Source organism: Tenrec ecaudatus, chromosome 1 (genome assembly GCF_050624435.1).
Source record: "Tenrec ecaudatus isolate mTenEca1 chromosome 1, mTenEca1.hap1, whole genome shotgun sequence".
Lineage (NCBI taxonomy): Eukaryota > Metazoa > Chordata > Mammalia > Afrosoricida > Tenrecidae > Tenrec > Tenrec ecaudatus.
The window spans coordinates 88,848,059-88,875,525 of record NC_134530.1 but is presented as its reverse complement, the minus strand read 5'-3'; the positions used below and the strand labels follow the sequence as shown (position 1 = coordinate 88,875,525).

Below are 27,467 nucleotides of genomic sequence, written 5' to 3'. Positions count from 1 at the left end.
ATGAAATTAAAATCAAAAGAGTCTTCGCTCATGTTAAACACCAGGTTTCCAAGCAAGTACCCAAAACAAAAGGAACTCGACCGACAAACAGCCTTCAAAACAGATACATATAACTTTTTAAAAAATATGTCAAAAGAGGCAAGAAACAGAATGATGCCTTTCAGATTGGCTCCAGAAGTAGCAAACATAACGTAGAAACTGTTACAAGACATGAAAATACTGAAAGTTGCATGTGTGCAGAAACAGGAACCTTTAGTAGATGCTCCAGGTGTTTCTCAGGAAACCAGGAAGATTCACTCAGAGGAGGCACTGGACAGGTAAGCTCGATGGGATCCATGAATGTGTGTCTGTACTGGACCCACATGTATAGCTAACAATGCGTTTTCTTAAACTGCGCTCATCTACTTGAATAACGACATACATGACGCCAACCTCCCTCAGAACTAGATTCACTGGGTTCGGTTGCGGGAAAACCTGTGAGGGTTGCCGAGGGCTCTGTAGTTTTCAAGCTCCCACTGTGGCAACTTGAAGTTGGTGAGGTGGCGACAGAAGGAAATGATCGGGGATGACAGGTTACACTGAGGGAGGTAAAAGGACAAACTTATTTCTAATCAGGGGGAATAGGTTAAAACATTCACTTGTAGCTTCCTAAAATAAAAAAAGAGATGGACAAACTGCTCTAGTCTGAAGAAAGGCAGCCAGGGTCGACCAACAGTGCAGCCATCCCTGTAGTTGGCTCGCCGAGATTAAAAGTTTAAGAAGCACTGACAAGACAATCTAAAGCAATTCCAGCTACAGAGCAGGAGCAACCCACTCTGGGCAGCTGTCAGTACACAGACTCTGACGCACCTCCTGAATAGCAATGTAAATTCCTCTAAACCCAAACGACACAGCTGGACACTAGACGGGACAGGACCCCCTACACTAGAGCTGCAGAAATGGTTTTTGATGCAAAAGAAAAGTTCCTGCTCAATTACTTTGACAGCATAGCCAGGAAAATGGTTTGCGAGCCTAAATCAGGAATGCGGCACAGATCCTGCTGTTGCAGGAGAAATAACCTAATTTGCGTGTGCACTGCTGAAGAGAGAAAGAAAGGCTATAATGTGATGCTTAACTCTTTAGGGTTACAACCGCCTCCCCGAGGCAAGACTAGCGAGGTAAAATGCTCCCTTATTACAGCTAACTATCCCGTATCTTATTTCCATAGAAAAGCAGCCCTGGTTTTAATAACTTATTTATTTTTTTAAGTTAAGTAAAAAAGCATACATGCACTACATGGAGTGCCCTATCGCAGGTCACTATATTACCAATCTAGGAAGGAGTTCAGGAAGCATATGCTATCAAGTCCGTCACTGAGAATACTTTTCAAGTTCAAGCCTTAATGAATTTTGAATGTGTAGGTTTAGATGAATGGGACATCAGTCGCAATCAGCAGACATATTTCTGGTGCTACATTACAATTTGGAGAAAAGCAAGCTTTTGTTTGCTACCAGTTTCTGGATGGTATCTTGCTTTCATAAACATCACCTCTCCAAAAAAAAACAAAACATAACAAAAAACCAAAACAAACCCAAAATGCTGAATGACCACTTTCTGTTGAATTAACCAGACTAAGCTCATTCTAAGGTGAATCTCCTGTCCTTTTTATGAGGGTGAAGTCGCAAATAACAACAACAACAGCAACAACAGGAAATGTTCAGGAGCTCCACTTCTCAATCACCATGCTGATCGGAGAAGCTACTGCAGGAGCAGAGTGTTAACAATTTTGGCACGAAAGTGCCAGCAGATTCTTGTCAGTCTGATAAACTGCTCTACTTTAAAAAAACAAAACAAAAACATTATAAGGACAATAACCGGCTACAATGCACAGGAAAGGACGTTTCAGGGGTTTCTTTTTAATACACAACTGCCTCACGCTTGCATCTGTGCCCTTGCTCTCTCACTTCAGAGAAATGCCTCAGCTTACTGCTGCTCGAAGCTTTAGCACAGCATCCTGCACAGCATCCTGCACCATCACGAAACAGCAGCGGGCTACATTGGGAAAGAAAGAACCCCAGCGCACACCGGCAACAGACAGCTTACCTGGGAAACCCCCTTGCACCATGGCTGTGCCTGCGCTCCCTTCAAGGCATTTGCATTCCTGACAAACATTCCATGCTGAAGCGGCTCAAATCCTCACCACGGATTCTGTCCTCTCTTCTGTTGACCTGGGGCCTAATTTTTCCCCTCTCAGATTTTATTCTGCTGAAGGGCAACCTGTCAGTCTGTTTCTATCAGGAGACGCAATCAATTAGGTTAATTCCAAGCCACCCCACCAGCAAACAATGGCATCTGTCAGTGGGTGAAGCTGCCTGTACAAGAGTGCCTGGAGAAGCAGAATCCCTGGTGCCCACGCCTGACCCCGGGAAGGAAGCTTCCCGCAGGCGCCAGTGGCACTCAGTTCCCCAGCTCTCAGCAGATGACTGCTCTACTGCAGAACAGGAGGCAATGGAAACACCAACCCTCTCACACACAACCATAGATTTTGTGGCCGCTTTCCTGCTGAGAAACAGTTTGTCCCCTCAGTTGCATCTTTTTAATGCCAATGAAAAGGAAATGGGGGGTGGCTTTAAGCTATCTGAAGTGATTGGAACAATTATCAACTTACTCTAGTATTGCTTACAGCACCGATCATTTTCATTATAACAGAGACACTTGTGCACCACCTGGGACCCCTACTTATCCCCTCGTGAGATTCAACTGTGTCTCAGGAACCCTTCACATCTGCAGTAAAGGTTCTATCTAAGCAGTCAAGTTTTTCAATTTAGCTTCTTAGGTGAAAAAAAACCAAAAACAACCCAAACCCACAGGAAATGAAAACAATATAGCTTCAGGAAAAGCACTAGAAATAAGGCGTCTGCACTTCATCTACAATGGTACATCACATCTACCCACAAACATACCAGCTATTACTACGTAAAAAATGGTAATCATTTCTAAATTATTTGCTAAAAGAATGATCATTTAGTAAATATTCTAAATTGAATATAATTAAAATGTTATCCCCAACTTAACAGTATACTACTTATACTTGCAAATAATAAATACAAATTTCACTACAGCAAGGACTGAAGCTTCAACAGTTTTCAAAATAAAAAACAAGTAGGCAACACAAAAATTACAATATTTACCAGTTTTTAATTACATGTCAGGGTAAGTTTTCTACATACTTAATTATAAATATTAAAGAGTCTAGAAAAGGATGATTAACTAGCTGGAGAATGAAAAAAAATGTATGTAGAATGTTTTTAAAGTTTATATATAATGTTAGCCCTTCTTGCTTAATCTTTCTCTCTATATTTTGCATTGTCAAGATAAAACAAAGAGACATGTAATGGATTCTTATATTCAGTAGAGTGAACATATAAATACTGTTATAGATCATTAAAGCTGCTTGATTAGTTGAGATAATGATTTTTATTCTCCTTGGTAATAATTGCTGTTGATTGTAGTGACATCTATTGGCAAGGGGGAGATCAACTACAGAGTTCATAACCATATAAAAGTAAATCAAATCTTAAACCAAATGAGCAACCCGTTGCTCTGTTTAAGTCTAAGCTGATGTCGACTCCACTTCATGCTAAAATCTGGCTTGGTGCCCCAAAGTAGGCACTGGGAGAGGGAGCCCACAATGAGGCCCTGAACACTGACAGAGACCTGGATTCTAGCATCCATTAGGCCCAATTCCACCTCCAACCCCAGGGAATCACTAGTCTGCTTTCTATATTGAGACTTCTTTAATGGGCATTGAGGAACACTGGGATCATGTAGTATGCAGTTGTTTGTGCCTGACTTCTTTTACTTAATGTAATTAAAATACGTCTTGGTTTGTTCCTCTTTTGTGCTGAATAGTATTCCATTTTGTGACTATACTACATTTTGTCTATTCACTAGTTGATGGAAATTTACTTAGCTTGTTTCTAGTTTTGTTTGTCTGTTTTTAACCATTATGATAACGTTGCTATGAAGATCTGTACAGATGCCTTTGTGTGCGTATGTTTTTGTTTTCCTTGTTTTGTTGTTTTCATTTTTCTAGGATATATACCCACTCCTCACTCACCGACTGTCTCGTTATCCAAAATTTCAAATTTATGACAACAGTAAAACAGATATCAGACGACTTTGCTCATTAATGACAGGCGTTTGACCCTCACGAACGCCAAGGTGTATGGTGAGAAGACTGGTTGCAGTGGTTATGGTTACCTGCATCTGTGGCTGAGCCATGATTACCAGTGGTTTGGCAGTTATATAAGGACATAATTTAGCAGTTGTGCGATGATGTAATTAGGAAACTATGTAATGATGTGGTCTTCGGTTTTATGATCTGATATGACATGGTCATCCTCCATTTCACATAACCCCAATTTCGACACAACAGCCTGATGTTGATAAACAACGAGTGGATGTATAGCTAGGGGTGGAACTGATTGTTCATACGGTAAATTGATGTTTAACTTGTTAAGGCAATATGTAATAAGGAGAGGCACATAAAAGTTGCAGTACTTATAAAGGTAAACACTATTACATGTATAATCATGCCGTATCAGTAATAGGAGACAATAATCTGTAAATGAATATGTAAATAGATGGGCAAGCTGACAGGTGTGGGTAGGCAACCCCCCGACTAGAGGTTTAGCATATGAAATTCCTACATGGGCATTTGTATGTGCTGTGAATATACCCATGTACATATTAGAGTAACCAGTGGTCAAAGTTATGAGCATTTCTTAGCCATAAACATATACCTTGAGGTAACAAGTCACTGGGCTTGGGGGCTTAGGCCACAGTCTTGGGGGGTCAGCTAACTCAAATGGCAGAACATCATTAACAAAGACAATGATCTACAGCCTACGGTGGCAAGTATTGATCAGGGTCTGAAATGTTAGCAAGGGGTTTCATGATAAATCTAAAGACCTCAACTTCATGGAAAATCCACTTTTGATCCAGTCAAAGTGTTTCTGGTCATTGTGGAAACTATCATGTTTCTGGCAGGGACTGGGGAACACAAGTGGCATCTAATGGACAGGAATGCTGCTGAACAACCTACCATGCTGCTGAACAACCTACCATGCTGCTGAACAACCTCCATGCTGCTGAACAACCTACCATGCTGCTGAACAACCTACCATGCTGCTGAACAATCTACCATGCTGCTGAACAACCTACCACACTGCTGAACAACCTACCATGCTGCTGAACAACCAACCAGGTATAAACCATAGCCCAGCCAAAGACCAAGACCAGAAATTATCTTGGTTTACTATTGCTTTATCTTCTGTTACCCAAAACAAAATTTGCCAAGTTTTTACCCTTATATTCCCAAATGTAATTTGATTTAAAAGTACAAAAAGTATCTGGTTTTAAATTACATAGCACTCTTTGCTTGGTTACACAGTAGTCAACATATAAATTTGTGAGCTCAGAGAAGCTCTTGAAATGGTCACCTTGATTTTTGTGGTTGATTTATTTTTTATTTAACTCGGCTTATTTAGTTTGGCTAAGTATTAGACCAATGACATTTCAATCGAATCAAGTGAAACAAAAATTTTAAGCCAAGTCACCTGAAGTTCAAAGATACACTCATTAAAATGTACTAAGAAATGTAAGTTATTTTAAAATAACATCTAGAATAAAATACTTCGCAAAAAAGGGGAAGATGTATATTTAGAATGGCACCTAATCTTTATTTGAATCAGGCCTATTCGGATATTTCACTTGGAGCTATAGACATTTCCCTCGGCAGCTGAAACCAGAAACAGGTCTGGTCCTGCGGGATGGGCGGGGACCTTCCCCAGGTCAGCACGGCTTGCCTCTGCCTAGAAGAGCTACTTTGAGATGAGCCACTGCAGGGGCACAGTTTCGTCAACCTTTCTCTAGGGTAATAGTAAATATATGCTTGCGTTGTTTTAAAATGCTGTTTCCAGTATTATTTAAAGTCTTTGTTTACAACTTAGCAATTGTGACAGATTGCATTTAGTGTTTAAAAATGGCGGAAGATAAAATCAGACTTCACATATATGTAAAGTCAGTTTTCTAATAGTAAAAGTATGGTCCAAACAAGCAAAAGCTCATTTTGGTAAAACATGTAGTCCTTTGTACACATGTACTTGGTGTTTTGTCTGTGTCTGTTTTTTGCCACGAGAGTTCATGTGCCCTTGATGTAAATGCAAAAATCATCTCTACCTGGTTTAAATTGTTGATGTAGTTATGACTTTACAGTATAGTTCAATAATAAACAATAATCTCTAAAAAAATCATTTAGACAACCAAACACATTTTTTCTACACATATTGGTCTCTCCCTGCATGAAGCAAAGTGACAGTGGGAAAATCAAAGCGGTAATAAAATAAAGAGTCTAAAGAAATAAGTGATCACACTAACTGCAACTACCTTGCTCCTGAGACCAGGAGAACTAGATGGTCCGCAGCCATCGCTACCAACCACTCTGAGAGGCTTCACAGACGAAGGGGCTGCATCGAGAAAGTGAAAAACTAACAAAACTCAAAATTATTTTTGAAAAACAGCAACACACATCACAAAACAGACTTTCCAGTCTGCAAAAGCTATTGGCTCTTATTACTGCTTCAAGCCTGGGACTGAACTCACCCCATGGCTCAACGTTCAGCGTACTGTCGGAGCATAACCCCAGGGAGCATGGCACACTCCTGAAGAACAACCAGCCACATGAAGCTCCGTGCAGCTCTGTCGAGGCAGGAAGGGGAGGGAAGAAGGACGAATGTCAGAGGAGAGCCAAGGGCAGAAGCTGGGCAAGCGTTGTTGCAGCATGAGGGCTGCCATCAGTGTCGTGAGACAAAAACGTGTGTGAATTGCGGAATGAGAATCCGACTTGATCTGTAAAGTTTCACTCAAATCATCAGCAAAGTTCATAAAAAGGAGGCTGATGCACTGTTTCCTAAAGTGGCTAAATATTTAGACCAATGGTAGATGAAGGTTCTCCGTATTCTCACATCTCGAATGTTCTGAAAAATAATATTATGGATGCAGAGTTGTTTTCCTGTTTCCCTAATTACCTATGATAACAAACACCCTTTGAGGTGCTAATTAGCCATGTATTTATCTTCTTTGGTAAAATGTAATGGCAAGTTTGTGCTCATTTTAAAAAGTTGGACTGTTTGTTATCTTAATGAGTCATAAGACAAAATACTTTTATAAGTTCAAAGTAATACCTTGTTTTATATAATCCAAGTGGTACTGAATTAAAGTTAAAAGGGTAAGTTTTACCTTAAACCTCACCCACAGGAGTTTTTTTTTAAAAATGTATATTCACCTACACTTTTTAAATGAAAAGTTACTAAGGAGCTCATACCACGGGCTCAAGTAGAAAGAAAATGTTTTGAAAATGATGATGGCAACATACGTACAAATGTGCTTGAGGCAATGTATGTATGTATGAATTGTGATGAGTTACGAGCCCCCAATAAAATTATTTTTTTAAAAAGTAATGTCCTCAAATTTTGTCAAAGACAAAGGGATACATCTAACATGTTCAATGAACCCAGAAAAGTTGAATGCAAATTTAAGACTATCTCAATTACAAGGACTGAATCATTGACAACATCATAAAGGTAGGAAGGAAGTGGTATCGTTACCAGTGTTATGTACTTAAACTTAGTGTTAATATAAGCCAAATTCTTCTAACTGTTAGTTGTTGAATGCAACCCTCATGGTAACTACAAATCAAGTCAATTAGAAACACACACGCATACATACACACACATACACACACATACACACACATACAAAAACACACACTCACACACATACATACACACACACTCACATACACACACACACACAATTACTAAGGAGGTTGCAAAATTCAGCTTTAACCTCCAGAGGCTGAAAATTGAAAACTACTTGGGCTATACTTCAGGGATGTCCAAACCAGTGTAAGATCAATAATAAGTGACAGCAAGGTAAAAGGCTAAACTCATCTGTGTATTAAAGGTGGTGATTCAAACTAATATGTCATTCGGATTTACTATTTCTATCAGGGTTAGTCTTCTCCATGTAATTTGTCCTACTGCATTTATATGCTGAAATTCCATCAATTAATTGAAGTTCAAATGTATATTTATCATCCCAATAGTAAAATACTGTAAATAATCAATATGATGATGAACATGATTAATTTTTTGCATCAAAATTATTTTTTAAAATATTTATATAGTGACAGTATGCCTGTTATGGGCTGACATAAGAGGCAGTTTTACCAAAAAATTATCTTCTCTGTGAGTCAACAAATGTTCATAGAAATTTGAAGACAACGAGAGAGATCGAGTTATATCAAGCTTTGTAGAATGGTTTGGTACACTAATATTGGTAACATTAAAAAGAGTAACCTTAAAAGATATACTTTTGGTTTTAAATTTCCATGACTTTCCCTTAAAAGCCCCAGGGTGGATTCTTCCTACATTCTCTCTCTCACTGCCAGCAAATCAAGTTCAACTCAGAGAGAGCCTACAGGACAGGAGAGAACTGCCCCTGTGGGTTTCTGAGACTGAGACTGTTTGCAGCGGTTCTCAAACTTCCTAATGCCATGACGTTTAATACAGCTCCTCATGTGGTGGTGACCCCCCCCCCAACCATAACATTATTTTGCTGCTACTTCATTACTGTAATTTTGTTACTGTTATAAATCAGGCAGCCTCTATGAAAGGGTCATTCGAACCCCAAAGGGGTCGTGACCCACAGGTTGAGAACCACTGGTTTAAGGAGTAGAAAGTCTCATCTTCCTGCATTAGGGGGTAAAAAAATAATACTAAAATGTCCATCATCCAACGACAAAATTCCAAAGGAAGGAAAACTTCTAAAATCATATACAAGTATTCGAGGGTAAATCCAGTACTGCTCCAGTAAAAGTGTTGATTACTAACACAACCAGTGTGTTAGTGGCAGGGATTGGTAAACAAAACTGACATCTAGTGGGAAACACAACTGCTATCCAGTGGGTAAAGATGCTTCTAAACAGCCCATGTTGCATAGGGAACCACTCTCCCGCAAAAATATCCTTTTCAAAGATACAATGCTATGGTTCAGAAAAGTTCATTTAGACAACTGAAAACACACATTGTTCCTCATTACTAAAAGCTCCAAATTGATGTCAAAGGCCACTACTTTAAAATATGGACAGAGACAAGGGATAAACAAACCCCGTCCTCACACACATCATCATTATCATCATCTTTTCCAAAATCACCTAGCATTCTGCTTAACTAAATTATACTAAAAACAAAAACACATCTTCTTAGGATCAGATTCCAATTATCTTATTAAACTCACTGAAATTTATAATAAATTTCAAAGCCAATAAAAATGATATGCCACTAAACTTCTACCCCTTAATCTCCTTTAACAAAATAGTTTTTCTTGAAAAAAGAAATTGACGTTTTCAGTCTGAGGTCCATGCATGCTTAACTGGGCTTCAGAACGTCCACTTAATTGGCAGAATGGCCCTCAGAATAATGTGTGTTCTGTTCAAATGCCTGTGCCTTGGACTATGTACAGGTTTTGTCTAGCACTATTAGGTGTTCTTGAATTCCTATTCTTCACAAGGCTATCCATGATTTGTTACGGGTCGCCATTTGAAAGACTCTGCATGGTCAATAAAATGCAAAACATCATTCTGAGATTCTCTGCTTTCACCCAAGATCTAGCCGACACCAGCAATGATATTGTTGTTCCACGCCCTTTTGTGAAACCACAAAATTTCTGGCACCACCCTGTCGATTCATGGCTGCATCTGTATTTTCAATATCTTAAGCAAACTTTACTTGTATATGATATTACTGATGAATAATTTCTACATTGTTGGGTTACTTTTCTTTGTAATGAGGACAAATCAGGACCTCTTGTGGTCAGTTGGCCAGATAGCTTGCTTCCAGATTTCTGGCGTCGAGAAGTGAGCACTCACGAGTGCGGGGGCAGTTTGTTGGACCATTTCCATTGGTATGCCATGGATTCCAGGAGGCCTGTGTTTCACTGATGGCTTCCGTGTGGCTTGAACTTCTTCCTTCAGCATCATCTGGTCTTGATCATATGGTACCTCTTGAAATGGTTGAATGTCAACTCGTTCTTTTTGATATAGTGACTGAAGTCGTTCCATCTTCTTTAGAGCCTTCCTACATCGTTCCATATTTTGCCCATAAACAAAAAAATTAAAATAAAACCAAACTCAATGTCATCAAGTTGAGCCAACTGACAGCGACCCTATAGACAGGGTAGAACTTTCCCATATGAGTTTCCAAGACTGTAACTCTTTATGAGAGTAGACAACCTTACCTTTCTCCCGTGGAGCAGCTGGTGGTTTCAGACTGCTGACCTTGCAGCTAGCAGTCCAATGCATAACCACTAGGCCACCATGGTGGCTTGAAGTGTTTTTCTGTATTCTTTCAGATTGAGCTATGGTGAGTCTATTCTTCCTTTTAGCCTTTCTAACCCCAGGTCTTTGCACATTTCACTGTAGGGCTCTAGTCTGTCTCTTTGAGGTGCCCTTTATTATTTTCTGTTCAGCTCTTTTACTTCATCACTTCTCCCATTTGCTTTACTATTTTAGGATCAAGAGTGAACTTCAGAGCCTCTTAAGTCTGAAAATTTATGTCTAAAATGAACAAAATAATATATAAATAAAGGAACCTAATTATAAGAAATTGCTTGGGTCAGTAGTGAACACTACCTACTTAGTCATAATGTTGCAAACACTGAAAACTGCGTAACTGAAAAATAATGGTAATCATATTGGAAGAGGTAAGCATCAACAAAGAGGAAGCGAAAATAAAGTTACTATTAAACACATCCTTTAAAGAGAATAGCAATAAATAACATCTCAAATTGGCACATCAATAAATCTGTAAAAATCATACTTAGCTAAAAAAATTAATTTTCTATAAGCTCAGAAGGGCTCCAAGTGACATATTTGGTAACAAGCCTCATTTTAGAAGTACCTATCCTAAGACAAATCTGAAATAAAACAATAAATACTAAAGAAAAATGAGTAGGTACAAAATACTGGAAATCTACTTTGGGAAGTATGATTCAATAGATGTTTTAAAATTGTTTCATAACTCGAATATATGCTTAGTAGCAATTATTTCATAATTATGACGTGATTTAGCAGAGAGGGGATCTGAATAAATACCACAAAGATGTATAAGAGTCAATATTTAAAATAAGTCTTTTTTTAAAAAACAATTTATTAGGGGCTCATACAACTCTTATCACAATCCATACATATACATACATCAATTGTATAAAGCACATCTGTACATTCTTTGCCCTAATAATTTTTTTTCTCCTCTTTTCTTTTTTTACATTTTATTAGGGACTCATACAACTCTTACACAATCCATACATATACATACATCAATTGTATAAATCACATCCATACGTTCCCTGCCCCAATCATTCTCAAAGCATTTGCTCTCCACTTAAGCCCTTTGCATCAGGTCCTCTTTTTTTTCCCCTCCCTCCCCTTTCCCCCCTCCCTCATGTGCCCTTGGTAATTTATACATTGTTATTTTGTCATATCTTGCCCTATCCGGAGTCTCCCTTCCCCCCCTTCTCTGCCGTCCCTCTCCCAAGGAGGAGGTCACATGTGGATCCTTGGAATCAGCTCCCCATAAAATAGGTCTTTTCATAGTGAAAACAAAGTAGAAAAACAAAACACTCAAAGGCAGTATCGTATTCTGAAATTTAAGGATAAAGAAGGAGGCCCACCGGATTAAATTTCACTCACATACGTGTTCTCCGACTTGTAAACCAGGGGCAATACATAAATCTGCGGTACTTTGGTTTCCATGACCTCATGGGCATCAGAGACACGTCCACTGTGTCATCGTCACAGCTCCTTTAAGACAACTCTCTTACCTGTTACAAAAAGCACTTCCCAAACCTTCAGCTGACTACAGTTTAAAGACACAGACCTTGAAAGAGTGAATGCCAACAGGTTAGAAAGTTCTAGCTGGTGTTAAAAGCATTTGACCTCCAAGATCAAAACATGAATCAAATAGGATTTTCCGTAGATAGAGGCTTTTCTCTCCCAGTTTTAAAACTCCGAGGTAACATCAGAGGTGATGTAGTATTGGGAAGAGTGAAGTGAAGGTGTTCTATACAGTGGCAGTTACGTTTTATTGTGTCAACCCGGCCAATAGGAACATGTGGGATTCATCAGGTTGCAAGTTGAGTGGAGGGCAAAGACATAAATGGCTCTGCAAGGCACATCCCCATCTCTGTTGCTCGCTTGTGATTGGACCAGCGCACTGCTGTTTAACTAGTTCTCTGCCTCAACCAGTGTAATACACCACCTGTGGGTCCAGCCAACCCATGGGTCATGGATTGTGTGTCTAGAGCTTGAGGCTTCTTTGAGACCTGCTTCACCACACTGTTGGTGCTTACATGGCAAGAGTTAGTGGCTGGCGGATCCTGTCGCCTTGCATTGCGTGAGTTCAGTATCCCCTCCAGGCCTGCTCCCCTAAGCTCCTGACACTTGGTGACCCACCCTGCTGCTTGCTGCCTGTGGGCAGACTCTACTTGCCTAGCCCGAGGGAGGACTCCACTGTCAGCTTCCCTGAACTTGGACCCAGCAGCCAAGGTAAGTTGAAGAACTTACAGTGAAAGTGAGTTGAACTGAGCCCTCTGTACTGCTGTGTAGACTAATTAGCTGTTATAACCCTTCCCACTGGATAAACCTATCCTCTTATAGATATAAAAACTCACAAGTGTGCTGGCTTTATTTCTCTATAGAACCCTGCTTCACATAGACACAAAAGCTCTTATACAGGATGAACAGGATGGTTCAGCAAAAGGGCTTTTGTGGAAAGCACCACAGCTGATCTGGATTTTCATGGAATCCCCATGTTAACTAATCGTTAACATTCCCTCCGTATTTAATTTGCCCCAAATTTGAGTTTATAATGTGCTTGACTGGGTCAAAATAGTCCCTAGCCTCCTTGAACCTAGTGGGTCAGTCTGATAATAATTCAAATAACATTTGTTACGTGCTTAAGAAAGAAAAAGAAGAAGAAGAAAAGATGGTGGCACCGCACGCCGCAGTTTGGAATCACCAGGAGCTCCCAGGGAGCAAGATGAGACTGCTATCCTGTCGACGATTAGCTGGCAAACCCACAAGGGAAGTTCTACCCTGTCCTTCAGGTTCCTGTGAGTCAGAATCAATTTGACGGCAACAAGAAAGTAATTTAAAATATATACACAATTACATTGGAATAAGGAGCCAGACAAGTTTTTTTTTCCAAAGAAGGCGACATTGCCCATCAGCAGAGAGGTTGATATCTCCTTTATGAATTGTTCAATGACTCCTAAGAGAATGCACTTTAATAACTGATATACTGGCACATGATAGTCAATAAAAACTGACTCATAACAACTATTGCTGCTAACACTGTGGTGATAAAAATGTAAAGGAAGCTAAAATTGAGATATTGGGAAAGAAATTTCATCTACATTTGTGGATTTATTGTCTGGAAGAAAGCTTAATGACAGGGATACTTCCACCTGGGGAGGGGAGCCTGGGGGGGTTAATGATGTTGCCCAGAACGGAGAATGGCAAGTCGGGGGTCAGCCGTGTGGATAAAATACTGTCTGTCTGTCTTAATAAAAAGATTTAAAAGAGCTGGTGAAAAAACATTCTGCAGTGCGAACAAGCAACTAAAATTTGGGGCAGTTGCTCTGATGGGGTAAAAGGCTAACCCGACACCTACCCCACAGAGTTGATGAGAACGTAAGGGAGGGGTTTTTAAAGGTAAGTATTAAAGACTATTAACCACAAAGTAAGTCAAAAGTGTCTGCCTGGATGCCTGTGGTTGGCAACACTGTGCAGTCTTTCACAATGGCTGTTTTGTCAGCATGTACACATCCCTGGGGAATATTGCTTCTAAGCTTGAAAGTCAAGCAAGTCTGATTCATGGTTATGGACCTGTGATAATCACATACCAGGATGCCATGAGAATATTCCACAGAGAAGTTCTCTATAATGTCTGTTACGGGGCAGGGACTCTACGTGGTTACAGCATTTACTTCTCGCAGCCATCTGAGAGATAACTATAATGCTTACCTTATCAAGTCAGCTATTTCTCCATCAGAAGGGGGTATTTGTTTTTGTTTTGTGTTCACTGTACACTGGTGTCCTTCCTGAACACTAGGGTGCTGGGAACGCATCACTGGAGAGTGTGTGGAAGTACATGAGCTTGTAACATTGGGAAAGTGCCAAATTCATTTCACGTCTATTTTAGCTAAAGAAAAAGGTTTATGGAGTATAGATTATGGCAGTGGAGTATAGATTATATTCACTGAAGAGGTCTCTGGAGTCAAGAGCACCTGGTACATATCTATTTTCAATATTTATTAGCAGTGAGACTTATGGCATATTCTTTAATTTTTGTACACCTCGGTTTGTATGAGACCCTAAAAAATTTAATGTGTTTATTGAGTTAATTATTGATGTTCTCAAACTATGGATCGCGACCCCTTTGGAGGTCAAATGACCCTTTCACAGGGGTCACCCGATTCATAACAGTAACAAAGTTATGAAGTAGCAACAAAAATAATGTTATGGTTGGGGTGGGAGGTCACCACAACATGAGGAAATGTATGAAAGGGTCCCGGCATCAGGAAGGTTGCGAACCTCTGTCTTAGAAGGATGCATGTTAGGTGGTAAACACCAGAGTTGTCAGTAGCTGTAACACTTCTTGTATGAACTTCTTCATATACTTTTCTCCTAAAAAACTTCCCAGCAACTCCAACAGACAGACTGTTGCTAGAGACATCGCACCCACACTGACATTCCACTTCCTAATTAAGCAAGTGTGAGACATGAAAAGGCGAAAGAATAGGCCCACAAACTCACACCTAAGTAAGTAATAGAATTGGAGTAAGAAGGTAGTCGAGTCCAACCGAAGCCAGGTTTCCTAACAACTAGGCAAAAGTTTGCATTTTAGCATCCCAGGCAGTATGAATAATCAATAACCAATCTCCAGCCTGCTGCAGTTCCTCTAATAGACAGAGCAGACCAAAGGAGTGCAGAACACACGAGCACACATGCATGTATCAGTCATCTCCATCCCGTCCACAAAGTGTTGCTGCTACGGTTCTGGTGGACATACGCATGACATCCGTTTCTCTGGAAGCCAATGTGTCCAAACATGTGCCTGTGACCAGTGGATGGACATAGACGAGTTCTCTCAGTAATGCCCTCCTCTTAGTCTTTGAGCGTGCCTTCCCAGAGAGAATCTGCTGGCAGAGGCCAACTCAGATGATGGTGATGAGGAATGCTTTGGGAGCCAAAGAGGCCACCTGGACAGATTTTCCCAAATGAGAGCGAGCAATCAGGGGGCTGAATTAGAACACTGAAAATGCTTGGATGAGAAGAAGGCCAGGAAAGTTGGGCCAGGAATTTTTGTTATTCCAGTGCACCTGCTCATTCTCCGAGGGAAACAAGGGTCATCCTAGAGTTTTGTGTGAAGTCTTACCCCGCCTACACTTCAGCTCTGGGCTTGCCCCGTCAGGCTTTCTGTTCCCAAACTCAAGCAACCCTTCAGAGGAACACAGGTTGAGCCCCTCAGGGATGCCAACACTGCCGCGTTGAAGCGGTGGGGACCAAACGTTGCGGAACTCTTAAAGGTCAGAGAGGGAGGCGCCCTACCTTCAGAACTATACGGAGTCTGATGAAGAATGGATGGAAAATAGCAGCTTCACATTCTGGTATTTTTGTTCAATGATGGTTTCGATGACTTTTGCGGCAATACTTTTTTATTTGCCCTCATACTGTGCTGGTGGTGTAGTGGTTACTCAATGGGCTGCCGACTGCAAAGTCAGCCGTTCAAATCCACCAGCTATTCTGCGGGAGGAATTGGCTTTCTACTCCCTTAAAAAGTTAAGTCTCAGAAACCCACAGGGCAGTTCTACACAGTCCTGTCAGGCCGCTACGAGTCTGAAACCACTAGGCACCGGACAGTGTTTTGGGACTGTACATGTATAAAATAAGGGCAAATACCTTTAAGTAAAATCTCCATTAAATAAATATATACTGCGGAATACTGGATACAGTTCATAGAAAAGAAAGCAAAAATGGTGTTGTCGAAGAATACTATGGGATGCCTGACTATGCAGAAATCTGCCGTGAGGGAGACGGAGTGCTCCCTGCAGTGAGAACAGCGTGATTTTGTCTCATGTGTTCTATACTCATTACCAGGAGGGCCAGCGGCTCACGGACTAGAAGCACACCATGCTCAGCAAAGTTGACGTGAACGAACCAGAAGAAGAACCTTACTGAGATGGACTGACACAGTGCCGGCCACACGCCCTCAACCCAGCAGTGGCTACGAAGACGGCTCAGGCTGGGCAGCCTTTCGTCCTGTCTGCACAGGGGCACAACGAGTGTGACCCCACGACCAGCACCAAACACAAGCCGCGCAGGAGAGAAAACCACGGAACAAACGCCGCAGAACAGGTATCTGGTAGATCTTTCGTAAATCTTCATTTTCGACAGCAAAGCAGCGAAGCTCTCAACAGCAGCAAAATCAACATTCGAGCAGATCATCAAAAAGTAACATCTGTATCCAACTCATCTGCTTTAAGACTCAAGCTCCAGCTTCTCGAACCTCTTGGCATTTTTATAATTGAGAGCACACGACAAGACTGGGGAGAACGCAGGTCAGGCAACACCAGCTGCCTCTGACAGCCTCTGTGCTAGTCATCCATCACTCGCACGGAGAAGAAGCGGGTGCAGAGAGCCACACCCGTGTGGGAGGTGTTTGCACCATGAGATGTTCATGCACATTCCCTAAGCATCCACAGTCCGATAACTGGTACTTTATCAGAATTGCTGAGGGTAATTCAATCAATTCTGCAGCCCACCGTACATGCTCAAACAGAACTCACGGTCAGGAGAGGCGCATTCTTCCTCGTCGCCGTCACTGTCATCGGCGGGAGCTCTGTAAGGAGGGGGCGGCTTCGCTGGAGGGGGCGCGGTGCCTCGTCTCTGAGGATGCAGAATTCGAGAGAAGGAATAACTGCCTGGCACCGGCCTCTTCCCCAAAACCACCCCCGATGGCTTTGACGATATCGACCTGCAGCCGTGCCAGGAGACACTCCGCACACTGCAACCATCCTCAAGGATGGCTTCTACAGACACGGCGGAGGTGAACACACACCAAAGCCAAACAACCAGCAAGACGGCGAAGTCCCAGCTTGAAAACGGTCAGACTCGCCCAAGTGAGAAAGCCTACAGGTAAGTGTGCTTCACTGTCCTGTCGTATTGTTGTAACGTTCATTTTCTCTGACATGATCAGAGTAAGTCACACACAATGCATTTCAAAAACAGACCTCGAGGTCAATTATCTGACATATTAATTCTGTAATCACACAAACTGTTTTTAGTTATAGTTCCCCGCTTCAAGTTTTTAACTGAAAATACCAAGATTTTATTTAAATGAAGGTATTCTTTTTAATTAAATGAAAGTATTCATTTATAATTTGTAGTTGGTCAACCTACATTCCTAATGCTTTCAGAGAGGAAAATATTTTCAGTAAATACTTCCTCCCATTTTTCTATTATTTAAATTTACACACTAAAAGATAGCAGAATATCAGCATTAGGTTCAAATAGACTTAAATAAAGTAGAACAAAACTCTGAACAAATTACCTTCACAGAATGGAGACATTTTCTGGAACGGTGAGAAAAATAAAACATGCCAAATTTCACAGAGAATTCTGAGCTTCTAAAAAGAGTAGGAGCTCTCCACAAGATCAAAATAACTGTTAGCATTTGCTTTGCTCTAATGTTTCGATAATTTAATTGTGCATTATAGAATGAGACTACCAATGGCAGGATACACTTCACTAAGTGGGCAATAAACTGGTCCATTACAGAAAGCTGGTATGTGATCAATTGCCCCAAATAGAAAACACTATTTGAGATTCATAAAAGAAAGCATGCACTCAAATTTACTTAAGGTAACAGCTAGCCAAAGAGGTACTTTATTTGTACAAAATTAAAAAACAGATCAATGTAAGAAGGATGAAGGAAAATGCCAAATAGAAAATGTTTAATTAAATAACAGGCCGATACAAAAATGGGATCATTCGATCTCTTTTATTCTGGCTTGAAAAGGCTTAAGGGTGACAGAAACGAAGACTAAATGGGAAATAAACTCTTTTAGGTAAACCTTTTCCTCAGAACTAGATGAGTCTACGTCAATTACAATAATCACAAAGAGAGCCGGCTTTTGAAATAATAATGAAAGATATTAATTCTCTTTAATGGCAGTGGTTTGGTTTGGTTTTTATAACTTAGGAGGGAGAGAGAACAAACCTGTGTATGTAAACTGGAACCCAATAGCAGTGTTTCTGACCCAGTCTCCTATTGATAAGCGCTGCGTGCATACATGAACACAGCAGAGCACATAGGGACACAAGTATTAAAGTGCCTTCCCATAACCCAACGCCCTGAGGGATGAGTTCCTGGACTTACGGACTCAGGATGGTGGTCCTGTGGACATCAAAGTCCATTAGTACAACATAGTCCACAAAGACAAGGTTCTACAGATTACTGAGTAGCGACTGGGTGCCTTAAAAGCCTATGAACTGCTATCAAAGTTGCAACAATTGTGGTCCTCTGCCGGCCCCTCAGGGAAACAACCCAAAGAATTAAGGGGGTTCACCAAGGGCAGCCTCCAGGACCAGAATGCCTAAATGGTGCTATCAGTGAGCTCACCGCCCTACGCAACTTTCAGTCAAATAGCCAGGGATTAAAGGCAACACTAACCCACTCCTTAGGACTGTCAATCAAGAGATGAGAAGGGTGCTGTTAGGCCGAAACAAAGGAAGGCCGCAGGAAAGGATAGGGAAGAGATGGAAGGGAAGCAGGAGGAGGAGGGATGCTGTCACATTCTGGGTATGGCCATCAGTCCCATGGGGGGAAATGTGTATGCGTTTCTGAATGAAAAACAAATTTCCTCCGTAAACTTCTATGCAAATCACAATAAAATTGAAAATAAATATATAAAACATTCACTTGGGTCCCAGGCAACCACTCTTGGGGGAAAAGAAGAAAGAACAGCTTGTCAGAATCTATGTGAAAACTTCCAGGCCAATCAGATTTATGACCGCAAGAGTAAAAGTGTGAAAAGAAACGATAATAAACCAAGTAAAAGAAATAATCTAATAAAAGGACACATTTTTTTTCAAAATGATCACTATCTCTTTTTGTAAAAATCCCAAAATAAAAACATAGTATCTTAATATTAAGATTCATATTTTTATATGACAAAAAACATTAGAAGGCATTATATGAAAAAATTTAACAAAGTTGTCTTTGGGTGGTGGTTCTACAGGGAATTTTTTATCATGCATTTCCAATGTTCTCCACTATTCTATAGTATAAAAGAATAAAAGATTAAACTTACAAGATCTCAAATCAATATGTGAAAGTAGTTATTTCTCTATACTAGCAATAAACAGAAAATGTAATTTAAAATATTTAATAGTAACATATAAAGATGTACGGATTCAAATCAAACAAAAGACTTAAAATAGCTTCTGATGAAAAGCATAAAAATCTATTGTAAGAAGTAATAAACAGAAATGGGCATAGAGATACCAAGAGGGTAGCGGGGAAGGTGAGGAGAGGAGGGGAGGAAAGATGAACCGACAGCAATGATCAACACATCACCACCACCGCCCTACCCCCAACAGGGGTGATCAGCAGAAACCACGGGGAATGGAAACAGCGGTTGGTGTATGATATGAAAATAATAATTTAGTCGCCATCTAGCTCAGAAGCAACAAAGCCCACATGGAAGAATCACACCAGCCTGTGTGATCACGAGGTGTCAATAGGATCAAGTATCAGACATCAAAGAACAAAAAATCATATCATTGAGAATGAGGGGGAATATGGAGTGGAGACCTAAAGCCCATCTGTAGGCAACTGGACATCCCCTTACAGGAAGGTCTCGGGGAGGAGACGAGCCAGTCAGGGTGCGATGTAGCAACGATGAAACATACACTTAGTTCTCTAATGCTCTGCCCCCCACCACCCACACACATTATCATGATCCCAATTCTACCTTACAAATCTGGCTAGACCAGAGGATGTACACTGGCACAGATAAGAAATGGAAACACAGGGAATCCAGGACAGATAAATCCCTCAGGATCAATAATGAGAGTAGAGATAGCAGGAGGGGAAGGGGAAAGTGGGGGAGAAAGGGGGAATCAATCACAATGATCTACATATAACCCCCTCCCTGGGGGACAGGCAACAGAAAAGTGGGTGAAGGGAGACATCAGGCAGTGTAAGACATGAAAAATTAATAATTTATAAATTATCAAAGGTTCAGGAGGGAGGGGGTAGGGAAGGGAAGGGAACAATGAGGAGCTGAAACCAAGGGCTCAAGTAGAAAGAAAATGTTTTGAGAATGATGATGGCAACAAATGTACAAATGTGCTTGACACAATGGATGCATGCATGTATGGATTGTGATAAGAGTTGTACGAGCCCCCAATAAAATGATTTTTTTAAAAAGAATGATTTATCAAGGGGTCACGAGAGTGGGAGGGCAAAAAGAGGAGCTGATACCAAGAGCTCAAATGGAAAGTGAATGTTTAGAAAATAATTATGACAAGATATGTACTAATATGCTTGATACAATTGATGTATGATTTGTTATAAGAGCCCCCAATAAAATGATCTTTAAAAAAACATAAAAAGAAGTAACAGAAGATTTCAATAAATTGAGAGATATGTCACGTTAACGGTTAGAAAAGCTCAATATAAATTTGTCACTTTTCCCCCAAAATAATTTACACATTTGACATAATCCCAATGAAGGTCCCCAAACAGATTTTGAATGGAATCTGACCAGCAAATGTTACCGTTTATGTGGAAACAAAAAAAGGTACCAATAAACAAGACACTTTTTACAGAAAAAGAGTCTAGTAATTTGCACTACCAGAAAAGAAGATTCAGCAGAAGGCTATAATAATTATTAAAACAACAACAACCGAAAAACAAAACAAAAATAATTATTATGGTTGTGCAGCAGTTGTGTCAAGATTGCCAGGTTGGCGACACAGGACAGAAAAAGAAAGGCAGAAATAGCATCTCCAGTAACCTAGGACGTGACTGGGGAATATGATACACGGGGGTGGGGGATAAGGAGAACCTATTTCAGTAAGCCAATTAGTTATCTTCATGGGAAAAGAACTAAAAAATGAGAGAAGTCACTACAACTGGAAGACCAGGGGGAAACAACTGGATGAGTAAGTCTCATTGCCTGGAAGGAGAGTTTTCTTTCAGGTCAGGGGCCCTGCCCCTGATGGAGAAAGACTCGTCTGGAAGAGCATGCAGGGACATAGACGTGCAGGAGAGAGAGCAGCAAGATCAGGTCTGAGAAACCCCCGGTGTGAAGGCACCCTGTGGGCATGAAGGGGCACAGACAGTATCCTGACGGCCCCCCGCCAGCAAGCTAACTAGCTCCAGGACCAGGCATGTTCAGGGAAGTAAAACATTGTAAATACACATTCAGGACTTCTACCTGGTACCCATAAAAATTAAAAAGAATAAAAACTAGTCTAATTACAGTTCAGACATGCACAAGAGCAATTGAAAACAGTTCCTCACAGCTTACTAGGCTTCAGTTACCTTGTCGTCGTTTCCTTGGTTGTCTTGGCTCTGGTTACTGATGATTTTGCTGACTTTAAGATGGACACCAGGAATGACCTACCACCATTCATGAGGGAGAGGCAGAGAGAAGGAAAGAAAAACATATTAATGTAACAACCATTACTTTTCCTAAAATATTTTAAACCAATTACAATGCTCATGAGTCTAATGCCTGCATTCCCTTTCATTGTTAGAATAACGATAAGCTACAAGTCTATTTCTACCACTGAATCATAAAGCTACTAAGATTGGGACCTAACTGTATTTATCACAAAATCTTCAGTGTCTGGAAAGGGTCCAAGGAGCTGTTATTCAGTAAGTGAAACGGTTCGATTTCATGAAAATAATTTTAATGGAGACAATAGCTTATTCTTTTATTATGTTATCTATAAATACTATGCAGTAACATTTGCCAGGTGGTATTTTTCATGCACACAATTTAGTGACGTACGTTACCCTAATCATATTGTAAATTCAACACTAGTAGGTGGCTGAAGTTTCTCTCATCACACGAAGAAAGTCAAGACTTCCTCCACAAGAACCTGTCCTTGACGCCTCTTTCCAGCGCTGGGAGCCTGGTTGCTAGCATGGATTACATTTTATTTTCAAATACTGCTTCCAGGATTATATTTTATTTGAAGTAGCTACCTGATGTTTTTTGACAGCATGCACTACAATATATATTTTAAATTTTTTTCTCGATATTTTAATTGACATCTTATTCATTCCAATATATCCCTTATATTTGGTAAATTCCACTATGTCCAATATATTCATTCCGGTATATTCCTGCCCTTCCCATATGATTCAGGTGTGCAATCCCATCGGGGCGGGGTATACAATCAACAAAGCTATCAACAACCCCCTTACTTCCCTCAAGGAAACCTACTCCTGTCGGCGTCTGAGGGGTCAGCTATCTTGGTTAACATGTACCGAGCGATCTCAAAGGTCCACATAAACATACGCAAGTCTAACATGACCAACGAGGTAGATCACGGACGGACCATCATAGAAAGGGTAGGAAATCTTAAAGAACTAGACGACAGTTCTGTGGATCACCAGTGCCACGCCGCACCCTGAGTTTATCCTACTTTCCATGAGGCCCTACCTATCCAGAGGGACTGTCCAAATGTCTTGCTAGTGGACTTCGGGTCTCCACTACAGCCTGTCCCCTTCACAACAATTCAGGTAGCAAGATGACATTTTGACTTTCTGTGAGATTACCACGAAACAGCGTAGTAAAATATAAAATGTTTACAGATGTTGTACTTTCCACAAGTGATCTCAGTATAAAATCTGATGGCAGATCGAATGATTAATATATATATTTTAATATTTAAATTCGTGAGTGTCTTGTGCTCACTATGTGTTCTTCTTCAAAGACTGGTGGGTAAGTGGCCATGTGATCTTGTCCTGAAGAATCGTAAGCCATCTGCCTCCCTGACAAGTCAGGGCATCGACCCAGATGAGACCTGCTTTCCCAGGGAAAGAACCAGCTGAGCTGCTTTGTGAAGGAACGGAATGCCAGGTACCCTTCACAATGCTGCACCCGTCCTTTTTCAAAGAACTGAGAAAGATATTTCCGCTCACAAGCTATAAGGCAAAAGCCTCGCCGAAGAGAAGTCTTAAAGAAACACAGAGAACACGGACTTGTTGGGAAAGTGAACACGCTAGCCCGTGTGGAAGCACTGGTGTCCGTGGAGAAGGAGGGAGCGCTTCCGCTTGGTCCTGGAAGGTCGACGGGGGTCGGCCTCTACCTGATCGCCGAGAGACAACAGTAAAACCGCACGATCGACCGAATGACCTGAAAAAGGCCTGCAGGTTGTCAAAGTTTGGGTTTGGACGACGCGAAACGGTGTGCCGTAACTGTGAAATGGAGTTTTGTCAGGAAGTGGAAATACTGGCTTTGACTCTGAACACCTTCTAGAAAGGAGGGCAGGGTAGGCCGTGGCTCCCGCACTCAAAAGCCTGAGCGGGCGGGCAGACGCACCTCCTGAGCCCGATGAAAGCTCACTTGCGAGATTTAGGGAAAACTTAAAAGGGAAAGTCTTTAGGCTGCTCACAAGCAGCTGAGAAAACCAGACATGAACATCACTCGGGCACGGTGCTGACGAGACTTGACGTGATCAAGGTGCTTGTGGGCATCGGCCACTGGCGAGCACAGGGTCGGGAAATGACTTCTTGCACTTCAAAGGGACCCTCGAGCGCTGCGGGAACGGGTCAGGACACGAGTGGGCCTCGCCTGCATTTGCTGCTTCCGCGGCCAGCTGAGGAGCACCACTGTTTGCGAAGAGATGGCGGACTCTTTTCAGGGCCTCCTTCGACAGGATTCACTTTCTGACAAAACCAAAGGTTAACAATGGAACAAGTCACGGACACGGTAATGACCGAGTATTGAACGCATTCCCTTGGCTAGAACTGCAAATAGCTCCGTGCTGGCTGGACCAAACGCACAATGCGGGATCTGTTACACTCTAGGAGGGAAGTGCCGGGAGCGAGGCACGCTGCTGAAGAGACTGTTTAACAGTCGAAAGAAATGGAACTGTTCATGTCATTATGAACTTCGGTTCATACACCGAGGCTGGGCTAAAGGCTTGCCCTTTTGCATTGACTTTGTAGCCCATTTAAGTGCTTTAAGTATTTCTTGGCAAGGGCATTCATAGGTGGCCACGTAAATGCATAATTTATTGGCTCATTGTAGCTCAAAAGTATGTCTTTGGAAGTATCATCTGGCAAGGAAAACTCTGGCCAGTGTTCCTACCGAACTCCGTTTCCAGAAATAAGAGTGATGGCCTGAATGACAGTTTCAATATCGTAAAGTTTTAAAGATGGGGTCCAAAGATGTTCTTCAATTTCAAATTGTATGAGTGAAAGGCTTTATTCTGTTCTCCTCCCTCAATCTATTTGTGTTGATGGTGAAAACATAATGCGAAACGTGGACGCCATGATAGCGTCCATTGCTCTGTGTGCCTGTGCAAGCTGACACTGAATAAGGAAGACAGTAAAGAACCCGGCGTTTGCATTGTGGGCTGACAAGGAACACAGAAAGTACAGGACGACCAAATCACAGGCACATCCGTCTGGAAGAAGGACAGCTAGAGTGCTCCTTAGAGGCCAGCATGGCGAGACGTCTCCTGCACTTTGGACATGTGTTCGGAGAGACCAGTCCCTGGAGAACGACATCCTGCTGAAAAAGCAGATCAGAGAAAAAGAAGACAACCCTCCAGGGGATGGACTGACGCCACCCCTGCGACCGTGGGCTCAAAGGGAACAGATGGGAGGTTGCTACGGCACCAGGTGGCACTAGGTGGCATATCCGTCAGTCGTACGCAGGGTCTCTATGAGTTGGAATGGACTTGACGGGAACAAAAGTGCAACACACTGGACACAATGGTTTCCCAAGTGATACGGCTGCCCAGCTACAAGAATGACAAATGTCACAGCCCCGTCCCGGCCACCCATGGGCCACCAGTTTTCTGTTTGCTCAGCTTGACCCATAAATATTACGTTGTTCACCACGGCATACAGGTGGCTGCACACCAGGACGTTACTGCATTAAAACACAATTATTTTTCAATGTCCCAAATGCTTATACTGTTCAGAAGTACCTGTTTTAAACAGCTGTTTTGAAGAAAAACAAATAATACTGCCAGTTACAGAATTTCAGGGTGGAGATTCTGCTGCTTATTATAATACAAAATGCACATACTGCCATTGACATCTCATCATCAAAGTTCCAATTCCACACCAAATGTGTAATTAATCACAGAAGAACAAATTGATGATTACAACTCCCCCCTCGCATTGTAAATTTCTACCAGTGCAAAACATTGCGTAGCGGCACTGAGTCACTCCCCACGCCCAGCAACCCAGGAAGCAGGGCAGAACTGCCGCTGTGGGCTTCCAGGTCTGTAACTCTTTACCGGAATAGCAAGTCTCATCTTTCTCCTGCAGAGCGACTGGTGGTTTCGAACTGCTGACCTTGAGGCCAAACCAGAACCACTATACCATCGGGGCTTACACTTTTACACCAGCCCCTCCTGATGTTAACAAAGCTAGCAATTCGGGAATTAAAGATACAGAACTGGTCTGTTTGACCTCACAATCTCTCACTTAAAGCAACACCCACTACGTGGACTCAAAGTTCCCCAGAAGAATAAAACCTGGAGGACAAGAAAGGGAAAATGAAGCGAACTCCTCAATTTTCCATCCTCCCGAAGCTAACAACTTTTCAAAGTATAGCACAATACGATGAAGACAGGTGGACAAATACTGAGGAGGCAAACGCTCGGCCTGCCTTTATAGCAGATGGCTTAAAGCTTTCGGCGGATGTCAAGCACAACTTACTCTGGGAGTGGGCGACAGGCTCTGGACTACAAACACCACCGGGTTCCCTGCGTTCTTAATGGCCTCCACTGCTTCGCCGTGTGAGGCGTTCTGCAGGTCTACTCCCGACACCTGGAACGAGAAACCATGTACTTCGATTAGACAGACACTAGATACGGCGGGTACATTAACTCAGAGTTTCTGCGCAGGATCTAGCGCAACAGCAGTCAAATTCCACTGAGTTAGACCACTCACCCCACCTCCTCCCACAAAGCGGACGCACAAAGAGGTTTGCTGTTGTAGTAGAGTGTGTTTGGGGAAAGTTATGTCTCGCTGTCAGGAGAAGTGAAATAAATGCACGCAGTCACAATTGCCCTAATTAAATGTAATTGCCCCAAGTAAGTAGCTCAGTCAGTAAGGGAAGCTGGAGAGGCCTCTGAGCTCCCAAGGTCACCTCGGGCCCTAATAACGCCTATCATTCGGAATGGACGCGGGGGAACTTCTCTGGATTGTTATCTCTTCTCAATTAAGCTGAGATGCATGTATGTGAAGCTGATTGCCCATTATCATCACAGCTGAGGAGCTAAGCATTTCTCAAATGGTGCTCAGAAAGAGAAGATGCAAGACAGTAATAGGTTATTTTATACTCAGTATGTTCTGCGTAAGTCTAAACTGACTCCTCATTATAGAAATCTCAGAGAACCAAACTTGTGAGCATCCCTACCCATCTCCAAGAGCACACAGCGTTTACAAAATACGTTCCACAGAGTCTGGTTTTCAAAGCCATATTGTAACAAAGCCTGGGTAAAGGGTGTGGAAGTTCATGTGCAATGGATGGGAAAGCCTGTGAATACTGCTTTGTTGGAACGGGAAGAGAGAACGGGAAAAGTGTATGTATGGGGATGGCAGTGGGATCGAGGGAAGAGCTTGTTTTTTTTTTTTTTTAAGAGTTTGTTTTCAAGGTGGAAGCGTTGTCAGCGTGTACCAATGCGAGAGAGAGAGAGAGAGAGAGAGAGAGAGAGAGAGAGAGAAATGGTTGAAGGAGCGAGAAGGAACGGCAGCAAGAGCAATATCCCTAGGCTGCCAGGAGGGCGTGGTTTCCGTTGCACACGTTAGAGAGATGAGCAGAGAAAGACACACATAGTTCATGTGCTGTGGGTGGAGAGAGAGCACTGGCTTACAGCTATCTCTAGAAAGAAGACTTGGCGGGTAGAAGAGGCAAGGACGCTCCCTCTTGCCAGGCTGCTAACCACAAAGATGGGATTTCAGACTCACCAGCTTCTCTGTGCCACAAAGAGGCTTTCTGTTCCTGGAAGAATTTACAGCCTCGCACACCCACAGGGGCAGTTCTACACTATCAGGAGTACGAATCAACTTTGTCGCACTGAGGTTGGCTTTTGC

At 41.9% G+C, this 27,467-nt stretch overlaps 1 protein-coding gene across 3 annotated transcripts in view; it reads right to left on the bottom strand.

The window, feature by feature from the left end:
• PATJ (PATJ crumbs cell polarity complex component) overlaps positions 1–27,467 on the bottom strand; it is a 398,931-nt gene that overhangs the window by 203,102 nt on the left and 168,362 nt on the right. For all 3 annotated transcript variants that reach the window (XM_075557001.1, XM_075557016.1, XM_075557007.1), the window contains exons 25-27: positions 26,088–26,198; positions 21,720–21,797; positions 16,954–17,053 (exon numbers count right to left, since the gene is read on the bottom strand). In XM_075557001.1, coding sequence (XP_075413116.1) covers positions 16,954–17,053; positions 21,720–21,797; positions 26,088–26,198 — 289 coding nt within the window. The remainder of the gene's footprint in view (positions 1–16,953; positions 17,054–21,719; positions 21,798–26,087; positions 26,199–27,467) is intronic.